The following is a 22865-nucleotide window of genomic DNA, read 5'->3' on the forward strand; positions in this document are numbered from 1 at the left end:
AGTTTGTCGTAAGTGTTGCCATTCAGATGTGTTACGTGTTCTACAAACTCAAATTCAGTTGCGGTTCGGTCAAAGTTGGATCGTAATATAATTGGGATCGCATTTCAAAAGGCTTAAATAACAAGAATCTGTGGTTTTACTGGCGTGAAATTAAATAAAATACAAACTTCTAAGCCCCATTTTACCCTTATAAGAAAATCTATTCCTTATAAATTACCGCCTACCTGACCAAGTAGTTAGGTGTTAGTTTATAAGGTTTCGTTATGAATTAATTAGATAGATTCGGTCTTTAGTTCCGATTAAACTGAGGTTAATTTTTGAGAGGAATAGTTATAGTTGAATTTAAATAGAATCGGGGAAATTATTATTACCAGCATAATTTAGTAAAACAGGATCTTGGTTTTAACCAGAGGATATAACAGCTTACTTTTCATGGTCAGTGGTGCATTAATGATGTGAGGAATGGTTAATACTTCTTACAGCGTTGTTGTCTTTGGGTGTTGATGACCCTTTACTACTTGCTGTCCCTGTTGTCCACTTGCCACTTGATGTCATAAAAAGTATTGAAAAATATATTTACTTTTCTATCATAATGTTGTTTTGAGTACTCAAAACTTGCGTGCCGGTAAAAACTAGTAATTTCATACATTGGTGTTAGGGCTTTGTGCAAGCCCGTCTGGGTAGGTACCACCCACTCATCAGTTATTCAACCTCCAAATAACAGTACTCAGTATTGTTGTGTTCCGGTTTGAAGGGTGAGTGAGCCAGTGTAACTACAGGTAAAAGGGACATAACATCTAGTTCCCAAGGTTGGTGGCAGATTGACGATTTAAGGAATAGTTAATATTTCTTACAGCGTCATTGTCTATGGGCGATGATGACCATTTCCCATCAGGTGGCCCATATGTTCGTCCGTCAACCTATACCATAAAAAAAACATAGGTACATATTTTTTATAATACTAGCCCCTCGCAGTTCACACAGTTCCATACAGAACCTTTATATTATGAATGAGGTTATCCATGAAAGCACCAAAGTAACGGACATAGCTCGGATAATCAGCAAGCTGAAGTGGCAGTGGGCTGGCCAAATCTGTGGTAGGACCGATGGCCACTGGAGCAGACGAGTCCTAGAGTGGAGGCATTTCGGTAAGCGTAATGAATGACGACCTCCGACCCGCTGGTCCGACGACATTCGCAAGATCGCCGGTAGAAGCTGGATGAGGGACGCAGAGGACCAAACAATGTGGCGCGCTTTGGAGAAGGCCTATGTTCAGCAGTGGACAGCAGTTGGCTGATGATGATGACGATATTTAAGCACAAACATAGAAAGAAAAAAATCTTTTCTTTTAAGTCCGGGAAAAATGTAATTTATTTAGTAAGAAACGTTCAGCTTTATTTATTAGAACGATAACTATTTCATATCGAAGTGGCAACACAATTGCCATAGAAACGAATTATCTGTAAACACTAGACTATTTTAAGAAAATGTTTTCGCTAAAAGTGCAAACGTAAAATGAAATGTATATATTTTTTAATATTGAATTTTATTATTACCTTGTAACTATAAAATATATTTTGCGTAAAAAGATGAAAATCCGATAAGTACAACAAAGGCGGCTTACTTAGTAAGTTTAAAATGTAAATGCAAAGATCCAAATTATTTGTTTAAATGAAAAAAGAAAAAAATCTCTCAATTTTTATTAACACATTTTATAACGTTATATAATTGCAATTAAAAAAAACACAAATATATAGAAATATGTAAAATTCTCCCCATAATTGCAGGAAAGAAAAGCTCGAAAACTTGCAACACTGATGAAAATATTTCAGTGAGAACAGCGCTTTGAGCTTTTAGTCAATATTTTCGGACATCGCATTACATTATAACGTAAACCGATCTATTTCCGTAATAGCACAGTGATAAATTATATCGTAGGAGGAATTTTGATAAATATACGTTTGTTATAACAGTATCGTTTAAAGATACATAACTGTAAATAGATATATAGCAGTATTGATTAGCCGATCCTTCTAATAACACTGGCAGGTAAGTATTAGTTTATTATTTTTTACACTGACTTAAAACAATAACATTTCGTTCCAAATTTAATGTGATAAGAACATACCTAAATAAATTAGTATTTTTTTTATATACGAACTTAAAAAAAAATATTTATGGAATTAGTACTTTAACAATTATTATTTCCAATAAAAGAGCATTTTATGTGATTCCTGTAATTTTAAATATTAGTAGAAAAATATTCCAGTATTTTATTTTTTAAATCAGAATATTTATGTACTTTTGCCTATTTTTTATTAAATATATATTTTTTAAGTAGCATTCCCCATGTCATCGGCAAATTGCTTTTTTTCGCATAACAATTATTTATTATCTATAAAAAAATGAAAACAATAAAATCAATATCAATCAATATGAGCCAAGGCTGCGTTCGGAAACCGCCCGAGCTGGCAATTATCCCCGACTACATATAACATAATAAGTTCATATAATTAGCTAAGAAATATATAAAAAATCTATACACACTAAAAATGTAAATATTTATATCCGTTCTGAAACCAAACTATTAATATAATGAAATCTGAATCGAATTAATCGATTTTTAATGAAAATTGCCTATGATAGATTATTTCCCAGATTTGTTGTCGCATGTTTTTTTTTTTAAACTAGTAACTTATTAGGGCATAAGCCTGAAATGTCGTGACCAGAAAAGCGTGTTCTGTTTATTTAAATATTTAAACATGTTTTATAACCACAATTAATTTATTAAAATATGAATTATCAAGATTATATAGATATATTTTTCGACTTATGATATTAATTTTAAAATACACAAAAAACCTTTTTTCTTTATGTGGCAGTCCATAAAGATTCTACCGCTGGACAAAGATCCCTTAAGATTATTCCACCACGCTGTTTCAATGAAGGCAGAAAACATGTGGCAGAATTTTATCTAATCATTTCTCTGACTGTTTTCTTTTTTTTTCTTCACCACCGCGAACGAAAATTAATTATAAACACAAATTAATAACATGATATTCCTGTTTTATTTGCCTAGTTTTGAACTAGTAATTATAATATCACGTTTTTAAGTCATATAAATATAAGCATTTTATCAAAGTGATCTATAGTTGACATTTTTGAGTTGTGCCCCGCGCTTTTTCTGTTATAGGTGAATAATATATTTATGTACGTAAAATTTGCTATTTTGAAGATCACCGGACTAACAAACATAAAGACAAAAGTTTTTTTTTTAATTATTATGGTCCACCTGGATAGAAAGTGTTTACCACCCATGGTTATGAAAAAATAAATAAATGAAATAGTGGTTTTGTAGCTCGCAAATAGCTATTTTATATATTCTATCGACAGGAAAACAGGATCTATATACTTTTCAAAAAGATTCACATTCAATTCTATGACATGACGTTTCATAAATGCTTTTTGAGCCTATTTAAATAAAGAATTTTTTGATTTTAATTTTTTATAAAAAGACGTAGTTATTTTGTCTGACAGACGCTTCAAATTTATTTATTATTTTTTTTCTTTTTTATTGCACTTGAAATAGAGATTTCAGTCGCCAATATTAATTATTATATAATTATTATAATAACCTCTAGAACAATTATCTTTAATTTACAATAACAGTCAATCTACCACAAACGAAAAAACATCTAAGTAGTATACAACACAAATAACCATCAATAATCACATTACACCTCATATTCGCGATCTCAATGTGTCAGCAACGAATCTCCCGCCTTTTTTTTTTAAAAAAAAGGAAGTTGTGTGACTTGACTCAGATCTTGCTTGTTTATTCCAACAGTACCTATTTAATATATTTCCATGTTGGTACTTTAGTAGAGATCTGAAAAATGGTTAATTTATGCCGCTTAAACCGATTCTGTAAGAATTTCGTATTTCACTCGTAAAATGTGGACACCCGCTTTCGGTTATACACCATATTACTAAGAGTATTCTATAGATTTTGTAAAAATTATAGTTTTACAGCTTCTCCTTTTTTTTCTCAAAATTCCTTCTCCTCAAAAGGGAAAGGAGGACTTAGCCCAAATTTACAGGCTGTTGTTGTTGTCGTTGACCCGCTTCGGGTTTTAGGGGTTGATCGACAGATACAGGCTTTATAATTTACATGATGGTTTGTGCAAGCCCGTGGGTACGTAGCAGCCTCCAGCTAGTATCAGTAATTAGTTTATATTTAAAATAAATAATGAGCCGAGATGGCCCAGTGGTTAGAACACGTGAATATTAACCGATGATTTCGGGTTCAATCCCAGACAAGCACCATATATGTATATCTGCTAAATTTGTGTTATAATTCCAACCAACCCGCATTGGAACAGCGTGGTGGCATATGTTCCAAACCTTTTCCTCAATGGGAGTGGAGGCCATTAGCTCAGCAGTGGGAAATTTACATGCTGTTACTTTTAAAAAAATATATGCTATTTACTAGATAAATATTTCAAACCTCTCCAATTTTTTTATTTACATTTTATTTTTCTTCGAATGAATTTTACCGTAGACATTAAAGATATATGTACATCATATTACTTAGCGCAAGGCATATTATTATGATTATAATAATAAATATTGGACAACATCGCAGACATTACCAGTAACGACGTCACAAATAGCCAGACCCAAGACAACATAGAAAAACAATGAACTCTTTCTAAGTCGACTTAGCCGGGAATCGAATCCGGGGCCTCGGAGTGGATTACCCATGAAAACCACATACACTGCTCAACCACGATTATGATTTCATTATTTTTTTTTGGCGCCAAAATGTTATGTGACTAAGATGTTAATTTATTCATAACGTATCATAACTGCTTAGCATAATTCGCAAGAAAAAATGCATATTAAATATGTAATATAATACAACAACAAAAACAACAGCCTGTAAATTCCCACTGCTGGGCTAAAGGCCTCCTCTCCCTTTGTGGAGAACATATTCCACCACGCTGTTCCAATGCGGGTTGGTGGAATACACATGTGGCAGAATTTCCATGAAATTTGTCACATGCAGGTTTCCTCACGATGTTTTCCGTCACCGCTGAGCATGAGATGAATTATAAAGACAAATTAAGCACCTGAATCAGCGGTGCCTGCCTGGGTTTGAACTCGCAATCATCTGTTAAGATTCGCGCGTTCTTACCACTGGGCCATCTCTACTCTATATGTACAAAACCCTCTTCGTAATGGGAGAGTAGGCCTTAGCCCAGCAGTGGGAAATTACAGGCTGTTGTTGTTGACACATATTATATATGTTAAACTTCTAGGTCGAAGGAGCAAAATCATCGTCACTTTCGCGCTCGATATCTCTATAACCATCAACCGTAGGTTAAAAATGTATAGAACTTTAATTGTAGAGCATAAATTGATCAACAAAAAAGTATCTCATCATAATTCTCATAACACGACGTAACGCCGAGTTATCGCGAAAAACAAGATAGCGGCGAACGCACGTAAAATATCGAGGTCGACGGTTTTAAGTTAAGCTTTTCTAAGCTCCCCCAACATCATATTGTTCTTTTTTTATATATAATTACTGCACTACATAGTGTATATGTACACTTTATATTCTTCTTCCCAGTCTTCATTACTGTCGGTCAAAACCATGCGTGTGGCTCTCCTATACCCTACACACCACCTTCCTCCAGTTATTCCTATTCTTTGCCATTTGTATGCAAGTTCTGGATCTTTTAGATGCCTTTACTGTGTCTATCCAGGATACACTATATATACACTGTGAAAAATGTGTTAAATTGTTATTTTATATTGGACAAATTATAATGAAAATCGAAATCAAAATATTCTTTATTCAAACCCTTCTGAACCGTTACGTTGTATTAAATTAAATGTAAATCTACCACCGGTTCGGAAAGAAGTTTCTAATGACAAGAACCGACTAGAAACTTAGTAATTAGTTTTTGCCATTATTTCTTTACTATACAGAGTATATTATATTGTAGTATAGTATATTCAGGGCCGTATTTAGGGGAGGGCAACCGGGGCAACTGCCCTGGGGCCTCCACATTAGTGGGGGCCACAGTTTTCAGCAAGTTAAATACCGAGATATAGTCAAATTATAATAATGTTATTATTTAATATTTTAAAAGTTACCGATACAAGTAAATAAATCATAGCTTACTGATTGAAATAAAAAAAGTAATTAATTCATGATAATATAATTATTAGGTTGTTCACGCTTCTTTTTGTCTAAGGCCCCCACTGCTTTGTGGCCCGGGGTCCTCCAGACCTTTTAATCCGGCTCTGAGTATATTAGCACAGTACAATTAGATTTATTAATTGCTACCAAAAATAAATGTCATAAAAAATCTAGATAAAAAATTTCGAGGTCTATTTAGACGGCCGGACAGTAATTAACGTTGTGTTTATTATTAGTATCAAAACAAAATATTATCGTAAACATATTTTGACATTTTTATAATCTGTTTTTTAACAAGATGGCGGGGCAATATTCTACGCGGGCTTACAATAACAATCACACGATACGAAGCAACGTTATACCTTCGTAATTAACATTTTGATTTATAAAAACGCGTGAATCTTGTGAAACTGGTAACATATGCTTGTAATTAAGTTAATACTAGCGACCGCAGAGATGGCTCCCATGGTGTTAGATTAACGTTTTGACGTAAAAAAAAAACGAAAAACGCAATTCGCGCGTAAATTTACTCGATGAATACATTTATTATTTACATATTATACAGCGAATTGGATGTGTACAAAATATTATTAGTGTTTTGCTGATGATTTCATAAATAATTTAAATTTATTAAAAAAAAAATCACGTATTTCGAAACCGTTGACAATTTTTGTTTTAATTGAATTTCTTTATTAATCTGTCTGTCAGTCATGTACATTTGCCGCCAAAATGATGAAAACTTTTTTTGAAATTAAATTTTTAATTTTGTTTGTAGAATTTAGGGCCTAGTTTAGCATCTATGTTCCATATTGGTTGCGTATTACCAATGTACCTCAAAATAGTTATTCTTGACAACGTATATACATATGTATTATATATTAACTAGCATATATATATCATACTATAGTATATTGAGCAATGTGCATGTATTATATATACATATAAACCTTCCTTTTGAATCAGTCGTATCTATTAAAAAACAATTGTATCAAAAACCGTTGCGTAATTTTAAAAATCTAAGCATACATAGGGACAGACAGCGGTAAGCGACTTTGTTTTATACTACGTAATGATAATTTGTTTTCAAACAGACGTTATAAATGTAATACGGGTCAGCAAGCTCTCGTATTTTGGGGTAAAGTTAAAGTAGTTCAGAATTGAACAATTTTAATGTTTAAGTTTTAATTATTAATAATTCGCTTTCAATGACGTTTGAGATTTGTTTGGCGGGAACTTGACCCCGCGGTTTTTGTCAAGTGACATAAGCACGTGACATTTTATTTTTATTTTTTTATTTTTAGTTTTCTGTTGCTTTTGGGCAAGGGCTTGTATTTATTAGTCTTGCTGTAATGTTTGTATTATTGTTTTATCGGTCGTGTAAATAATTGACCATGAATAATAGTAATAAAATTACAAACACATATTTATATGTAAAAGAAAGTTAGTTTTTATCTTAAAATTACATATTTTATACGTTTTGCTAATAGTTTTGATATATATATTGCACTACAAACAGTTATTTGTACCACAATGCAGGTGCTACCCATGTGGTCCATTTCATTGAGTACGAGATGACACGATTGACTCTAAATATATATATCCAATTAAATACCTTTATTCAATTCAGAAATATATACTTACTAATTGATATTTACGATAATCGATAAAAACTAACACATGTTATTCGTATATCGTATATATATCGTTATTCTAAACGGGATACCTATTTACTATATTTTTGTTGTTGGAATAATTAAAATTACAATGTTAATTTAATAGACAATATCTCTCTCAGAAAATTATTTTTGGCAAAAGTTTATTTATTTAGATTTTCAATTTTTTTTATGGTTAGATGCAAACGCGCAGAAAGCGTGATGGAAAGTGACTACCGCCGCCCATGGACATATGCACGTTTAAAGGTGTATGATCTTTTCTTAAAGATTGGGAACCTCGTAAGCCTCGTAAGTCGTATCAGTATTCACTGTTGCGTCGCAATATATTTACAACAATATTATGTATATTCACAGTAACATTGATCACTTTGATAAAATCAGTGATAATCATTGAATGTGCACTAGGAGTAAGGACAAGCTTAAAACGCCAAGTGGTAGCATCACTTAATCGTAAAATGACATTTCAAAAGTGCTTGTAAAAGCCTACTTGAATAAAGTTTATTTTGATTTGATTTGATTAGAAAAACCGCTGGCGAAAGCTGGTTCCTTAGAGTGATAGTGCGAGGCAGAAAATGTCTGTTGTGGATTTTGTATCGATATTGAAAGAAAACATCGTGAGGAAACCTGCATGTGTCTAATTTCATCGAAATTCTGCCACATGTATATTCCACCCGCATTGGAACAGCGTGGTGGAATATGTTCCAAACCCTCTCCTAAATGGAAGAGGAGGCCTTATCTCAGCAGTGAGAAATGTACAGGCTGTACTTTACTTACTTTACTTTTTTCCTGAAAAAGGAAGCCTTAGCCCAGCTGTGGGAAATTAACAGGCTGTCTGTGATTATGTGTGACCAGTATGTCAATAAATATCACCTCATCAAGTTTAAAGAATATAAATGATATCAAGGTTGATAAATCGTTGAATTATTGAGAGTTAGAAGGCCACGTGCTATAAGAATAATCAATAACACCAAGTTTTGCCACCTGAAGAGAACTTTTAGAAGGTCATATAGCATCGCAACATTTAAAATGGAGTTTAAAGTATTTCCTGCTCAATATAGTTCCTAGTCTATCATCATTACATATTATAAAACAAAGTCGCTTACCGCTGTCTGTCCCTATGTATGCTTAGATTTTTAAATTTACGCAACGGATTTTGATGCGGATTTTTTTATAGATAGAGTGATTCGAGAGGAAGGTTTTTGTATATAATACTCGGACAATATAGTAAAGAAACACTGATCATTTTAGAAAATTGTAATGTGATGTTGTAAATGAATTTTATAGTATATTTAGTATCAGTATTGCATCGATCGCTAGATTAATATTTGTGAGTCAATCACGAGTGAACGATTGAACGGATACGAATGAAATTGCACTGTACAGTCCAACTATAAGAGGAAAAAGTCAAATTTACAATTTGACAGCAAATTGACGCAATGTCATTGGAGAGCTTGATTAATCTCTGATGTTCGCTGTGGATTTGTGGAATCATGACGTTTTGAACGACGACGAAACTGTTGTAGGAAGTTTGGAAGTAAAAGTAAAGTTGTAATAAGTAGTTAAGTGTAGTAGTGTTGTATTATAAATAAAGATATATTAATCATAAACTCTTAGTAGTGAACAATACAGCTGAGTTATTTGCAAATTCCATGAAGTTACTTGACGTTAATTTGTTTGTTTATCTTTTTTCCTACTTGATTGGAATAGACTATATTTATACAGGGTTATTTGTAATTTGACGTATATCCGTTGAGGGGTGATAGGGGTGACTATTTGCAATAATTTTAACCCCCATATGCATAGTGCGAAAAATTAACCATTTTTGAGTTATCACGTTTCTTTAGCTTTTTTTAAAATTTGTCAAAAATGCAACTTATTTTAAAAAAAGTATCAATTAAAATAATCTTTTTTCTTCTGTTTTATAAAAACGATTAAACACTGGATATTTGACAATATTTAAATAATAATTATCTGTCCAAATTTAAAAATGCGAGACTGTTGTGTCGCATATATGGGAGTTAAAACATTGCCAAATAGTCACCCCTATCAACTCCTAACCAGATATACGTCGAATTACCAATAACCTTGTATATATTTTATTTATATTATATCACGATAAAAGCGAAAATATAACCTTACATTTAGACAATACGGACAAAATGACATGTTTTTTTTGTTTTTTAATCATATTCATTTTTTTAATAGTATTATAATGTGTCTCAATCGTTTTCGGTCATCTTCATTCTTTTGACTATCAGTAACACAGTCTTTTCATTAAGTAGGAACTATAATAAAATGTATATTAAGAAAAATGTAACTGAACACAAACACCATGCTATCCGTATAGTACGGACAAAATGACGTATCAATTCTTAAGAACACAGTTCATAAATAAATCGTTTGTCTTCTTTGGGACAGCACATGAAACACGTTTTAAATGGTTACTGCGAGACGACTGTGACAATGGCGCCTAAAATCTTAAAGAATTTTAAATATGATTCCCTTACCCTGATACAGTCCCGGAGATATATCTAAAACTCGCCACTTTTTAAATGATATGTCATTTTGTCCATATTTCCCTTACTTTTTTTATGGTATAGAATGGCGGACGAGCATATGGGCCACCTGATGCTAAGTGGTCACCTTCACCCATAGATAATGACCCTGTAAGAGATATTAACTATTCCTTACATCGTCAATGCGCCACCAACCTTGGGAACTAAGATGTTATGTCCCTTGTGCTTGTTGTTACAAGTTTGAAGGGCTTACTCACCCTTCAAACCGGAACACAACAATACTGAGTACTATTGTTTGGCGGTAGAATAACTGATGAGTGGATAGTACCTAACCAGACGGGCTTGCACAAAGCCCTACCACCAAAACTACCCTTACAAAGTCGCGTCGGTCTTATAAAACATGTTTGAAAACACACGGAAAATGAAGCGCGTCTTCGTGATTTGGATTGCCAATTGCGCAAACAAATCGCCATATCTACAAACGAATTTGTCACTAAACACATTCAACGCGGAGGGTGGTCTTATACGCCTCGCCTCCTGTCTCCCTTGCGTGCGGCCAGTGGTGGCATAAGCTCTTCTAAGCCTCGCAAACTCTTGCCCACATTATGATTCGATCTTGCGCCGCCACTGGTAACAAACAGCCTCGCGCCCGAAGTTTGAAAAAGCATACTCGGGTCAAACCCGTAGTATGCGGCAGATCGGCCGAGCGACGCTTTTGTTCCGATGATATTGTAAGTCGCCAAAGATCTATCCAATATAACTTAGTCGATTTCCGCTCGATGCGATTTGTTACTAGCCATTGATTATTTAATTGTTTCCGTATTTAACCTAATATTGGGATCAGAGTACTGAATAAAAAATAAGGTCCTCGCAAACTGTATCTTGCCCACATTAAGATTCGATCTTGCACCGCCACCGCGCGCGGCTAAGAAAAACAATAGATATCTCTGTCGTGCTCAGGCCGTAATATCTATTTGATATATTGTAGGAAAGAGATAAATATATTTATATGATGCCTATTGACAACAGAATGCTATGGTGTGACTACTTTAATACGGTCTCTTTGACCACGTACCCCACTGAAGAAATAAGTTTTGATCACATCACATCAACTTTTAGTTTCATAAACGTTACTGGGTCTAATGAGTCCCGTACCGGTATTGTGATAGTTTTCATTAGAGGTCTTAAACGCCCCTTACAGTAGACCGAAAAAAATAAAAAAAAGATGCCTCAGACGATGATAATCAAAATCTAAATGTTTTTATAATAATTTATTAACATAAGAATTAATAACATTAAATGCTTAAATATATACAAATATGAACTAAAACTATGTAGTCACTGTATAAATCTTGACCGCGTGCAATGATGGCAAGAATGCTAGCAGCATTTCCCCGTTGAATCGCAATTCCGATCCTCTGGGTAACGAACCAGCCCTCCTGTCATCAGTGGAGGCAATGAGGCGAGGTGTTATACTTTTGATGAAACTTTTTGCACCACTACTCCAAGGGCCAAGCGTTTCGACAGCAAATGGAACAAAAAAGTAATTAGATATAAATGTTTTGATACTATCTAGTTGCGGGTCGCTTTAAATTCGACCAGAATATTTACTTAAAAAGCTTATTAAGACTAAATTATTAATAAATCTATAAAATTAAAAGAGTAATTTTTACAAGAAGACGCCTGGATTTCGACTCGTTTCCATCACAGGACCAGTGGCGGATTTATAAATTTACCGCTTGTAGGCTATTCGATTTTTGCCGCCTCAACTGATATTTAGAAATTTAATACGTTAGTTTAGTTCACAATCGTATTAATTACATTTATTCTGAAATTGCAACTTTATGATTTGTGTTCTATCGTCCTCATTACATCGGCTTTTTCCCGTTATTTTTTGCAACCCGCTATGTAGTGACGAGTATACCTACGGATTACGGACGTAATGTGTATTACATATAATTATATTTATTTCTGTAAGATAAACAATTTGGGCTAAATTTGCGGCCCCTCTAAATTTGCCGCCCTAGGCCTATTGGCCAATCCGCCACTGCGCAGGACACTAATTATTGTACAGAAAACAGCATTGTAAATCTCTTTATTTCCTGCCGTTTCCCTCCCTGGAGGAAACTTTCCGAAACGACTGTAGTATTTAACTAACGGCAAATCCAAAACACTTCGTTGCGAAGTTTTCTAGATAACATTTGTTTTGACAGTCCTAGTATTAATCATATATTTATATTCCAGTTTTAAGATATGGCAATACCAAGGCTGATTACAAACATCGTGCTCGGAACAATCGTCCTATTGTCGTGGACATCAATTGGTAAGTATTTTAAACATACTCATAATATTAGAAATACATATATAGAAATACCTTTATTAAAAGAATTTTAATTAGGCTGTTAAATAACGATAGTAATTATTATATTTAATATGAAAAGCTAGCTAGCTAGCTAGCTAGTAAAGCTGTTCCCCGTTGCTTTGCTTGTTTAGAATATGGACATATTTACAAATTAACTTAAAATGTTACATCGATGAACTAAGATGTTATCTTGTGCCTGTAGTTACACTGACTCACTCACCCTTCAGACCGGAACACAACAATACTGAGTACTGTTGTTTAACGGTAGAATATCTGATGAATGGGTGGTACTTTCTCAGACGGGACAAAGTCCTAGCATTAAGTAAATGCTTCTAAAATTTCCCTGTAATATAGGACATGTTGGTATTGTTAGGTAACTTGGGTTGCCTTGGATTATGAGAGGGAATTGAGTTCTGCTTGCACACACAAGTGCATTTTGACGACCTCCATGGTCGAGTGGTGTGTACACCGGTTTTCATGGGTACGCCACTCTGAGTTCCCGGGTTCGATTCCCGGCCGAGTCGATGTAGATTACCATAAGTTTTCTATGTTGTCTTGGGTCTGGGTGTTTGTGACGTCATTACTTCTGATTTTCCACAACACAAGTGCTTCAGCTACTTACATTGGGATCGGAGTAATGTATGTTATGTTGTCTCATATTTATTGAAAATGGAAATTCTATTTTTTTTCTTCTTGAAATTGCCATGGTCTCATGGTCTTCTGTTTTCCAGCTCAATGCATTGATTGCTTCAAGTGCGTGTCAATGAACGGTCGTTTCCCAGCCTGCGATGACCCCTTCCACAATAACCACTCCCTGAATATGCTGGAGTCCCCCTGCATGGGTGGCAGGAAGGGGAGGGACGGATTGTTTCCAGCCACTTCTTGTATTAAAATAGCTGGTGTTTTTGGTAAGTACATGCCTTAAAATTTAAATCTTCAACACTAACTCTTTGACGTGACGCATGAACTTCATATACTTGTATTTTATATTTTTTTTTTTATGGTATAGGTTGATGGACGAGCAGATGGGCCACCTGATGGTAAGTGGTCACCATCACCCATAGACAATGATGCTGTAAGAAATATTAACTGTTCCTTACATCGTCAATGTGCCATCAACCTTGGGAACTAAGTTGTTATGTCCCTTGTGCCTGGAGTTACACTGGCTCACTCACCCTTCAAACCGGAACACAACAATACTGAGTTATTTGGCGGTAGAATAACTGATGAGTGGGTGGTACCTACCCAGACGGGCTTGCACAAAGCCCTACCACCAAGTAAACAAACTTTTATTTACTTTCACCTTTTTTATAAAATAGGATGGCAAATAGGCCATTTGATGGTAAGTAGTCACCACCGGCCATAGACAAAAGCGCCGTAAGAACTTGGGACACCCGATTTGGAAATTGCTTTCGCTGTAAATAATTAAATGACAGACATATATGGATCTGCCTGCCTGCCTCGTAGCATCAGTCATTACCCTGTAACAAACTCTTTAAATAACAAAAATAAGAAGATCCCCCCCTTAATACAACTGTCAATGGACTTTTCACTTATCCTGGCTTACCCTTAAAGCTAACTTTGGTCTATTGTTTCACAGATGACACAGGAGAAACGATTACAGTGAGGGGGTGTGGTCTAGACTCTGGTACTGCCACCACCGACACAGAGATCATTCGTATGTCCCACTGTGGTCGATTTTACTATAACGACAGGTAAGTGTTGCCATATACATTATTGCCACATACATTGGTAAAAAAGGCGTATTACTCGATATAAGATTTTGTAGATGATAAAAAGCCTGGAATTAATACCTGTTGACTTTCACGCAGGATATGTTAATATAAATAATTGTATTAACTAACATGACTTTGTATTTTTTAAATGTTGAAAAAGAGTAACTACTGAGTTATTAGCCTGTTTTTCTCGGTAGAATCTACTTTCCGAACCGATGGTAGCTTCACTTAATTGTTAATTGACGATTCAAAAGTTCTTGTAAAAGCCCACTTGAATAAAGATTATTTTGATTTTATATAGTAAAATGATATCGATGTAAAAACTTTTTGCATCAAATCCGGTTTATATGTTTATATAAGTTTGTATTGCCTAAAGGCAATAATATATACATATATTAAATAAACATTAACTTGTAAATTGTTTCTGAATGACCGTAAAAATAAATAAAAACAATACTGGTGTATAGATATACAAATATATAGAGAGGACTATTAGTATTTTTTTAGTATATTGGTGTTAGGAGGAGCTTTTGTAATCTTGGCGGGGTAAGCACCAATGACCTTTTTTTTATGGTATAGGTTGGCGGACGAGCATAGTAGCCACCTGATGATAAGTGGCCACCATCACCCATAGACAACGACGCTTTAAGAAAGAATTAACCATTCCTTACATACTCAATGTGCCACCAAACATGGGAACTAAGATTTTATGTCCCTTGTGCCTGTAGTTACACTGGCTCACTCGCCCTTCAAACCGGAACACAATAATACTGAGTACAGTTATTTAGCGGTAGAATAACTGATGAGGGGGTGGTACCTACCCAGACGGGCTTGCACAAAGCCCTACCACCAAGTAAATCTTAAAGATCTTTAGTATGTTCGTGAAATAGCGATACCTTGTATTACAGTTGAAATGACAGTGACTACGAGGAACAATCCACCAGCTCTATTACTGTACTTGGTCGTTCTATTAATAGTATAAGGTCTACTCGAAATATCTTTGTGGTGACATAATGCCTGATGGTCAGCAATCAGCATTCAGATCAAATATTTGGTCTCCCTATTAAACCGTGTAGTTCACTCACCGTTCAAACTGAATAAGTATTGCTTTCTAGAGACAGATCACCTGAGTTAAATCTATCCAAGCAAAAAGACGTACTTACTAGAAATATATGTTATACTAGCTGTACCCGCGACCTTGTACGTGTTTGAATTTAACAAAAATAAAAAAATATTGTTATTCCCTATTATATCTGCCAGTGAAAGTCCCGACAAAATCGGTGCAGCCGTTCCAGAGATTAGCCGGAACAAACAGACAGACAAAAATTGTAAAAAAATGTTATTTTGGTATATGTATCGCGTATACATACATATGCATTGAGTGAAAAAGGGCTATTTTAATATTACAAACAGACACTCCAGTTTTATTATATGTATAGATATCAAGACTTTTTACATTTAAAGATGTTGTAATAACTTTCTTTACATGTACACGACGATATACACGACGACCTCCGTGGTCGAGAGGTGTGTACACCGGTTTCCAATGGTACGCCACTCCGAGGTCCCGGGTTCGATTCCCGGCCGAGTCGATATAGATTATCATTAGTTTTCTATGTTGTCTTGGGTCTGAGTGTTTGTGTTATCGTTACTTCTGATTTTCCATAACACAAATGCTTCAGCTACTTACATTGGAATCAGAGTAATGTATGTGATGTTGTCTTATATTTATTTATTTATTTATTAAATAAGTAAACATTGTTTCAGATACGTCCACGGCTGTCTTCAGAGTTGCAACGACGCGGATGCTTGCAACACCTCGCACAGAACGTCAGTCCCAGCGACATTTCTAATGACATACGTCATCACGGTGTTGCTATCGCACGCCGTGACGAGCTAACATAGATTATAAATTAAAAAAACACACCTTAGAGCAGCTTGGCTTAGTAATTTTTGTAATTTTACATGCTAAGTAGGATAATAAAAAATATATAATACAATTATCATATATTTTACTCAACGGTGGATCATTGGGGTGACAATCTTCATTATAAACAACGCACCTTTATATAACCTGTGTACTCAGATTAATTCTGTGCTAACAAATGAGATAATGAGAGATATCCTTCTTGATATATCTAGGCTCCGGTGTCCTATACACGTTTTACTAAATAATATAAATAGGATAACCGCACCTTGTCAACACTTCACACCTACAAATTCTCACAAGCAGAAGTGTTAATGCTAGTGATCCCAGCTAATGATCTTGCAAACAGTCATTCAGCGCCTCACCTCTCAGGAGATGGATTTTATGTCAAAAAGACCACTAATCATTCACCTTACCACCGGGATTAAGAGGCTCTACAACCAAAGACAATTACACCAAAAAATATGCTAAATGAACACTTTCTTCCTCTACATTCGAAATTAGCAACGACTCGAATGATTTCAGTTTTATTTTTAAAAGCACAGCTCTTTCATCTATCTATCTACACCGTAATTAATTATGTCTGAATATATATCGACCTAAAATTGTATCTAAATAATGTTAGATTATAATCTATCTCTCGCAATTGTAGACTGTCGAAATATTGTAAACGTTTATTCAACTTATAACAAAACTTGTATTATTTCGATGGTTCATATTTCAGTTAGGTTAGGTTGGAGTTTTTTACTATTTAACTGAAATTTTATTGGGTAGGTACCACCCACTCATCAGATATTCTACCGCTAAACAACAGTACGCAGTATTGTTGTGTTTCGGTTTGAAGGGTGAATGAGCCAGTGTAACCACAGGCACAAGGGACATAACATCTTAGTTCCCAAGGTTGGTGGCGCATTGACGATGTAAGGAATAGTTAATATTTCTTTCAGCGTCATTGTCTATGGGTGATGGTGAACACTTACCATGGCCCATATCCATATGCTCGCCCGCCAACCATTAAAAAAAACTACTGAACAATAATGCGTTAAATTGTGAGCAATATGTTACAGTTCGTAATCTCGCAAGATAGATTATAATCTATAATCTAACGCTATTTAAGATTTTACGGTGACATATACATAATGACATAATTGAATTCTTTAAATAATTAAGTAATTCGTAAACTCTTCCTCAAAGGTACACAAGCAATTCTATGAGCCGACTGCCATACCGGCCGAATATTACTTTAAAAAATGGCCACACCAATGACATTGTTATTTGTGCATTTCAATTATTTCAAACTTGGTTCAATTTTGGTAATGTAAACGTAAATTTAAAGATGGCTTATGATTGCTGATTTTTAATAGACATATCATGTACACGGCTTAATTACAATAGACTATATATATCAACATATTTAAGTGTAGTACGTTTGTATTCAAGAGAATGTCTAAGACATTCCAGTGTATATAGAGATTCATTCGTTGTCTGTTATTGCAAATTTCATTTTGACAGCTGTCAATTTGTATTTTTTTTAAGATTTGTCACGTCTATGACGAAGGTAATATTTTGTGTATAGTTTAAAAAAAAACATTGTATATGGTTACCTCATGTTATTGTAGTTTAAATATTTTAAGAAATAGAATGTTCTTATGTTAATTGTTACCTATTGAATTACCAGTTATATAGGCAGAGTTTAATTGTAATTTAAAATTTTGTTACTCCATTATCATACATAAAAAATACTTTATTAAAAGTTGTTTTTTATTAGCTCGTATATACTGAAATACGAAATATACATATATTTTAATTTGTTTGGCATTTGTGTCAAGTTTTAAGTCATAATGCCTTTATGGTCAGGCATGGCAATATATTCTTTGTGAAAATTGAGAATTATCGCACAAATTATTATATTTTTTTTTTTAAAAAAAATGCTATAACCTTACGTATATATTATGTAATATTAATTGTTTAACGATTTTACAAATGTCGAAAATATTTATATATAAATATTTCGAGGTATATTTGTAAATTTAAATTCACTTAAAACTTTTATTCATACACAAGATCACATTTTGTTAAATAATTATTTTATGTTTTATAACTTGTATTGTTTTGTAATGTCTAAATAACAGAAATGTACGATGTTTTTTGTAAATTGAGCGTTCAACACACATAATAAAAAAAATTAACACAATAAACACGTACAACATTTACGTAAGTTATTAATACTTTTGACACATTCATATTTAGTGTAAATAGTTGTGAAAATATACACAATAAAATATAATAGTCGTTTTATTGAGAACCAAATATTTTTGAGCCGAGATGGCCCAGTGGTTAGAACGCGTGCATTTTAAACGAGGATTGCAGGTTCTAACACAGGCAAGCACCGCTGAACATTCATGTGCTGAATTGGTGTTATAATTCATCTCGTGCTTGTTGGTGAAGAAAAACATGATAAGGAAACCTTCATGTGTCTAATTTCATATAAATTCTGCCACATGTGTATTCCACGAACCCGCATTGGAACAGCATGGCGGAATATTCCAAACATTTTCCTCGAAAGGGAGAGGAAGACCAACAGTGGGAAATTTACAGGCCGTTGTTGTTGTTGTAAATATTTTTAGCATTGGTAATGAGATTTTGCGCGCAAAGTTGCGGTCATTTGACCACAACTTGCTTGAGCCGCCGAGAAGAGCTGACACAGTGGTTGAAAGCTGATTTATTTTTATTCTTCATAGATTCGGAAATATTTTGTTTAGTGTATTTAATCTCGTGTAAACTACTAACTAAATTATTTATCAAAAATTACAGGTAAGACAGACATTTTGTATATGCCTATTCGCTTACTCTTTACTAGATTTACGTAAGAGAAAGCAGTACAACCGATATGAAGACATAGACTAACGAACATACATACCTACGTTAATCCTTTACTATACTTTATTACATTAAAATAGGATACTCTACTTTATTTAAAATAGTAGTTCAAAATGTTGATTTTTGTAAAAAGCAAAAACATCCGGCAAAATAAACTCATTTTGTTGCCAAAGAAAATTAAGTTTTAAACATTTTAACGCCGCCAGACATTTTTATGACGTAATATTAGTAAAAACGGTACTTGTTCAACGTTAAAAATGAAAACAAAAATGAAAATAATGCATTATAATCGCTATCGTTGGTGAATTCTGTGCAAGTACTAGCATTAAAATTCCAGAAAAGTGCCAGATGTTATTGAAATGACAGCTTATGCCCATATGACGTCACACAATGGCGGCTCGTATTTTAGATCACGTGGTATATACACTATAAATTACGACTTTTAATTTCAATAAAATAAAAAAGTAATGTGCTTTATGACTCAAAATCAGAATATTTAACAATATTTGTACATCATCAATTTATGTCAATTTTCTTAATTTATTTTTCAGTACTGAAAGTACCCCAAGTATTATGACAATATATGAGTCCTCAGCTTAATCACCGAACTGAATTATTTTATTCTGAATAAATGTATTATTTACTGATTATTGTAATTGAATTTCTGTTTCTCAGTCAGTATTATGCAAAGCGAGTTGTTGCCGATTATTTTTATCAATTTAAGAATACGTACTGTAATTTCAGTAGTTCGGGATGGCCAAAATAATATTATCGTTTTACAATGATGCTTCAATCTCTCTATCATTTGTTACAATGCCACGCTACCGTCCAATTGTTTTATAATGACAGCTCAATCATATTTAATATAAGAAATAGTGTCACATGCCATAATATTAATTACAGTTTTACAAATTATTGATCAATTAATTTCAATAATAATTGTATATAATAAAGTAAAATTAATAGTTCCTATTATATTCATAATATGCAATAGTAATGTGATATAAATTATGACACAATCAAATGTCATAACACCGTATTTAAGGCTACGGTTACTCTGGAAACAGTACAAGAAAAAAACATAAGACACAGTGAGCTATATTTATAAATAAATGCAATAAAACACAGTTATAAAAGAATAATATTTATTTTACATTCCTTATGTCAATAAAATACATAAATCACAACTTTTTTAATACTCAATTCTGTCGCGAGGCTGAACACTTCATACAGACATAATTACAAATAACGCTTTTATATAAATGCATATGATTCGAGTTGACACCATTTCTATCGCCTTTAATGAAACTTTAGCAGTTATGAGTTCAAATATTAATGATTTTTTTATTTACATTGCGGATTGACAAACATTTTAATTTAAATAATTGTTAAATAATTAACTAACATGACTTTGTATTTTTTAAATGTTGAAAAATAGTAACTACTGAGTTTCTTGCCGGTTCTTCTCGGTAGAATCTACTTTCCGAACCGGTGGTAGCTTCACTTAATTGTTAAATGACGATTCAAAAGAGCTTGTAAAAGCCCACTTGAATAAAGTTTATTTTGATTTTTGATTTTGATAAATCAGTATTATAGAGTATTGTTACTGAAAAGATCAATAATACTGATATTTAATTTGATTTCATTTGATACCAATCCGCAACCAACATTTACTAGAAACTGTTGCTATGATATATTCGTGATAGCACCACTGATGCTATACACATTTCAATGGCAGGAGCTGGTATGAAAGTTAATTCGGTCAGTGTTCAGTAATTACTTTGCGAAGCCGGGGCGCGTTGCTAGTATAGTTTACTATGATTTTGATATCTATTTTAATTTTTCATCCAAAGTTTCGACAACAGTTAATGATGTTCTAGTAAACAGATATGTCATTAACGCGCAAAAAGTGAAGACTAGAAAACGTCCTAATTGGGACGTTTGCCTTTAGTCGTTTTCATCATAATTATGCCAGTAATACGTTGTAATACATCACAATTACGTAGTAATACGTTTTGCGTAATTAAAACATCTAGTTATCCCTTTTACTTATTGTTTTTATCAAGCTATCCTTTTTACTTGTAACGAAATGTAAAATAAACGGTCCCCGGCGCGGCACACTTTTTTCTGTCGTTTAGTATGGGTATAACATATCTGTTTATTAGAATATCATTGACAACAGTCAAATTATTTTTTTTAAACAAATCCATACTACCACAGATTACTGACATCTGTCATAATGTGTCAAAGGAAGGTCATTTATTTTTTTAACGGTAAAGCCATTACACAATGAAAAAAATAAGAGATAAGGAATAGCACAGCAACCAAAACACAATAGGCGTTAGGCTACAATATTCAACCAATCACAGCGGTTGAATACCTGCTGCTAGTTGCTGTCAGTTTTACGACACTTCGTTGTAAAAATGCCCTGCGATTGGCTGCCTATAAGAAATAAGAAACAAATTCCCATCGCGACGGAAATTTTACTCTTATTTCTTATTCCTTATTTCTTGTTCCTTATCCTATATCTTATTTGATTCATTGTGTAATGGACCTACCTCCTCCTACCATTTTTATAACATAGACAACAAAATCTTCAATCGACATTACTTATCTATGCCTTCAATACAGATAACCAAAATTATTTACAGTTACTTCCGACATTAACTTACGTTAGTATATAACACATTTTAGACATTTTATGTTTAGAAATATTTAACTTTTTATTATTATTATTGTACAAATTAGATTATACTAAAATATTTTTTAATGAATTAATAATCAAGAAATTCTGATATATATTAATGGGGTTTGCAAAATATTCGAACCCCTAATCTCTCTAACAGATTATACACAGCCGAGAAGGGCCAGCCGTCAAAACTATTGCGGTTTCATTCAAGCAAGCACCATTGACTATCCATGAGCTTAATATTGCTTCTAATGAATCTCTTGTTTGATGAAGGAAACCTGTATTTCCCACACATACTATAAGACATAGTACGACACGACTCAGACGTAGCATCGGCAAAATTCGTAAAACCGATCACATCTGAATTGAGTACGCTATCCCAAAATATCAATATTTATTTCTCATGCGAATATGATCTTTACACAAACGTAATAACTCATAATATCATATGACGTAATATATTCGTCAATTTGACGCGTCGCTTTACACGCACTCGCTGTCTCGGGTTGAACTGACGCGGGAATCTATAGCGACGAATAGCGTCGAGTGGCGCGATAGGGAGCTGTTTCTATTGGTTGTGAATCGGCAGTGATCGGTTTTATTGAATTTGCCGATGCTACGTCTAAGTTGTGTCGTACTATACAGTCGGGGTAAGAAAAGGTTCGTCACCTTAAGATCTATTTTCGTGTGCTCAGTGTGAGCGATAATCTGCTTTACCGATCGAGAGTGACGTATTGCGTCGCAGTGATTTGACGTTTAGATTCAAAAGGTACTAAGAGCTTAAGACTTGATAAAGGAATGAATTTGAAAACTGACGAAGGTTTTCTTACTCTGACTGTACAAAATGCCTTAAGGGATTCCAGCATTCACA

At 33.7% G+C, this 22865-nt stretch overlaps 1 protein-coding gene across 1 annotated transcript; it reads left to right on the top strand.

Moving 5' to 3' along the window:
* Positions 1-1833: 1833 nt before the first annotated feature.
* Positions 1834-16740, top strand: LOC124541633. The gene is made up of 5 exons (XM_047119559.1): positions 1834-2049; positions 12645-12723; positions 13494-13670; positions 14363-14477; positions 16266-16740. Exons 2-5 carry the CDS (start codon positions 12654-12656, stop codon positions 16396-16398), a joined length of 495 nt encoding a protein of 164 aa, XP_046975515.1. The 5' UTR covers positions 1834-2049; positions 12645-12653; the 3' UTR covers positions 16399-16740.
* Positions 16741-22865: the final 6125 nt, after the last annotated feature.

This window comes from Vanessa cardui, chromosome 28 (genome assembly GCF_905220365.1).
Source record: "Vanessa cardui chromosome 28, ilVanCard2.1, whole genome shotgun sequence".
Lineage (NCBI taxonomy): Eukaryota > Metazoa > Arthropoda > Insecta > Lepidoptera > Nymphalidae > Vanessa > Vanessa cardui.

Excerpts from the sequence above, each read along its gene's own strand:
- LOC124541633 (XM_047119559.1), top strand. The coding sequence starts at position 12,654 with ATGGCAATACCAAGGCTGATTACAAACATCGTGCTCGGAACAATCGTC. Across the intron at positions 12,724-13,493 it reads ATTGTCGTGGACATCAATTG|CTCAATGCATTGATTGCTTC; the intron begins GTAAGTATTTTA and ends TCTGTTTTCCAG. Across the intron at positions 13,671-14,362 it reads TAAAATAGCTGGTGTTTTTG|ATGACACAGGAGAAACGATT; the intron begins GTAAGTACATGC and ends ATTGTTTCACAG.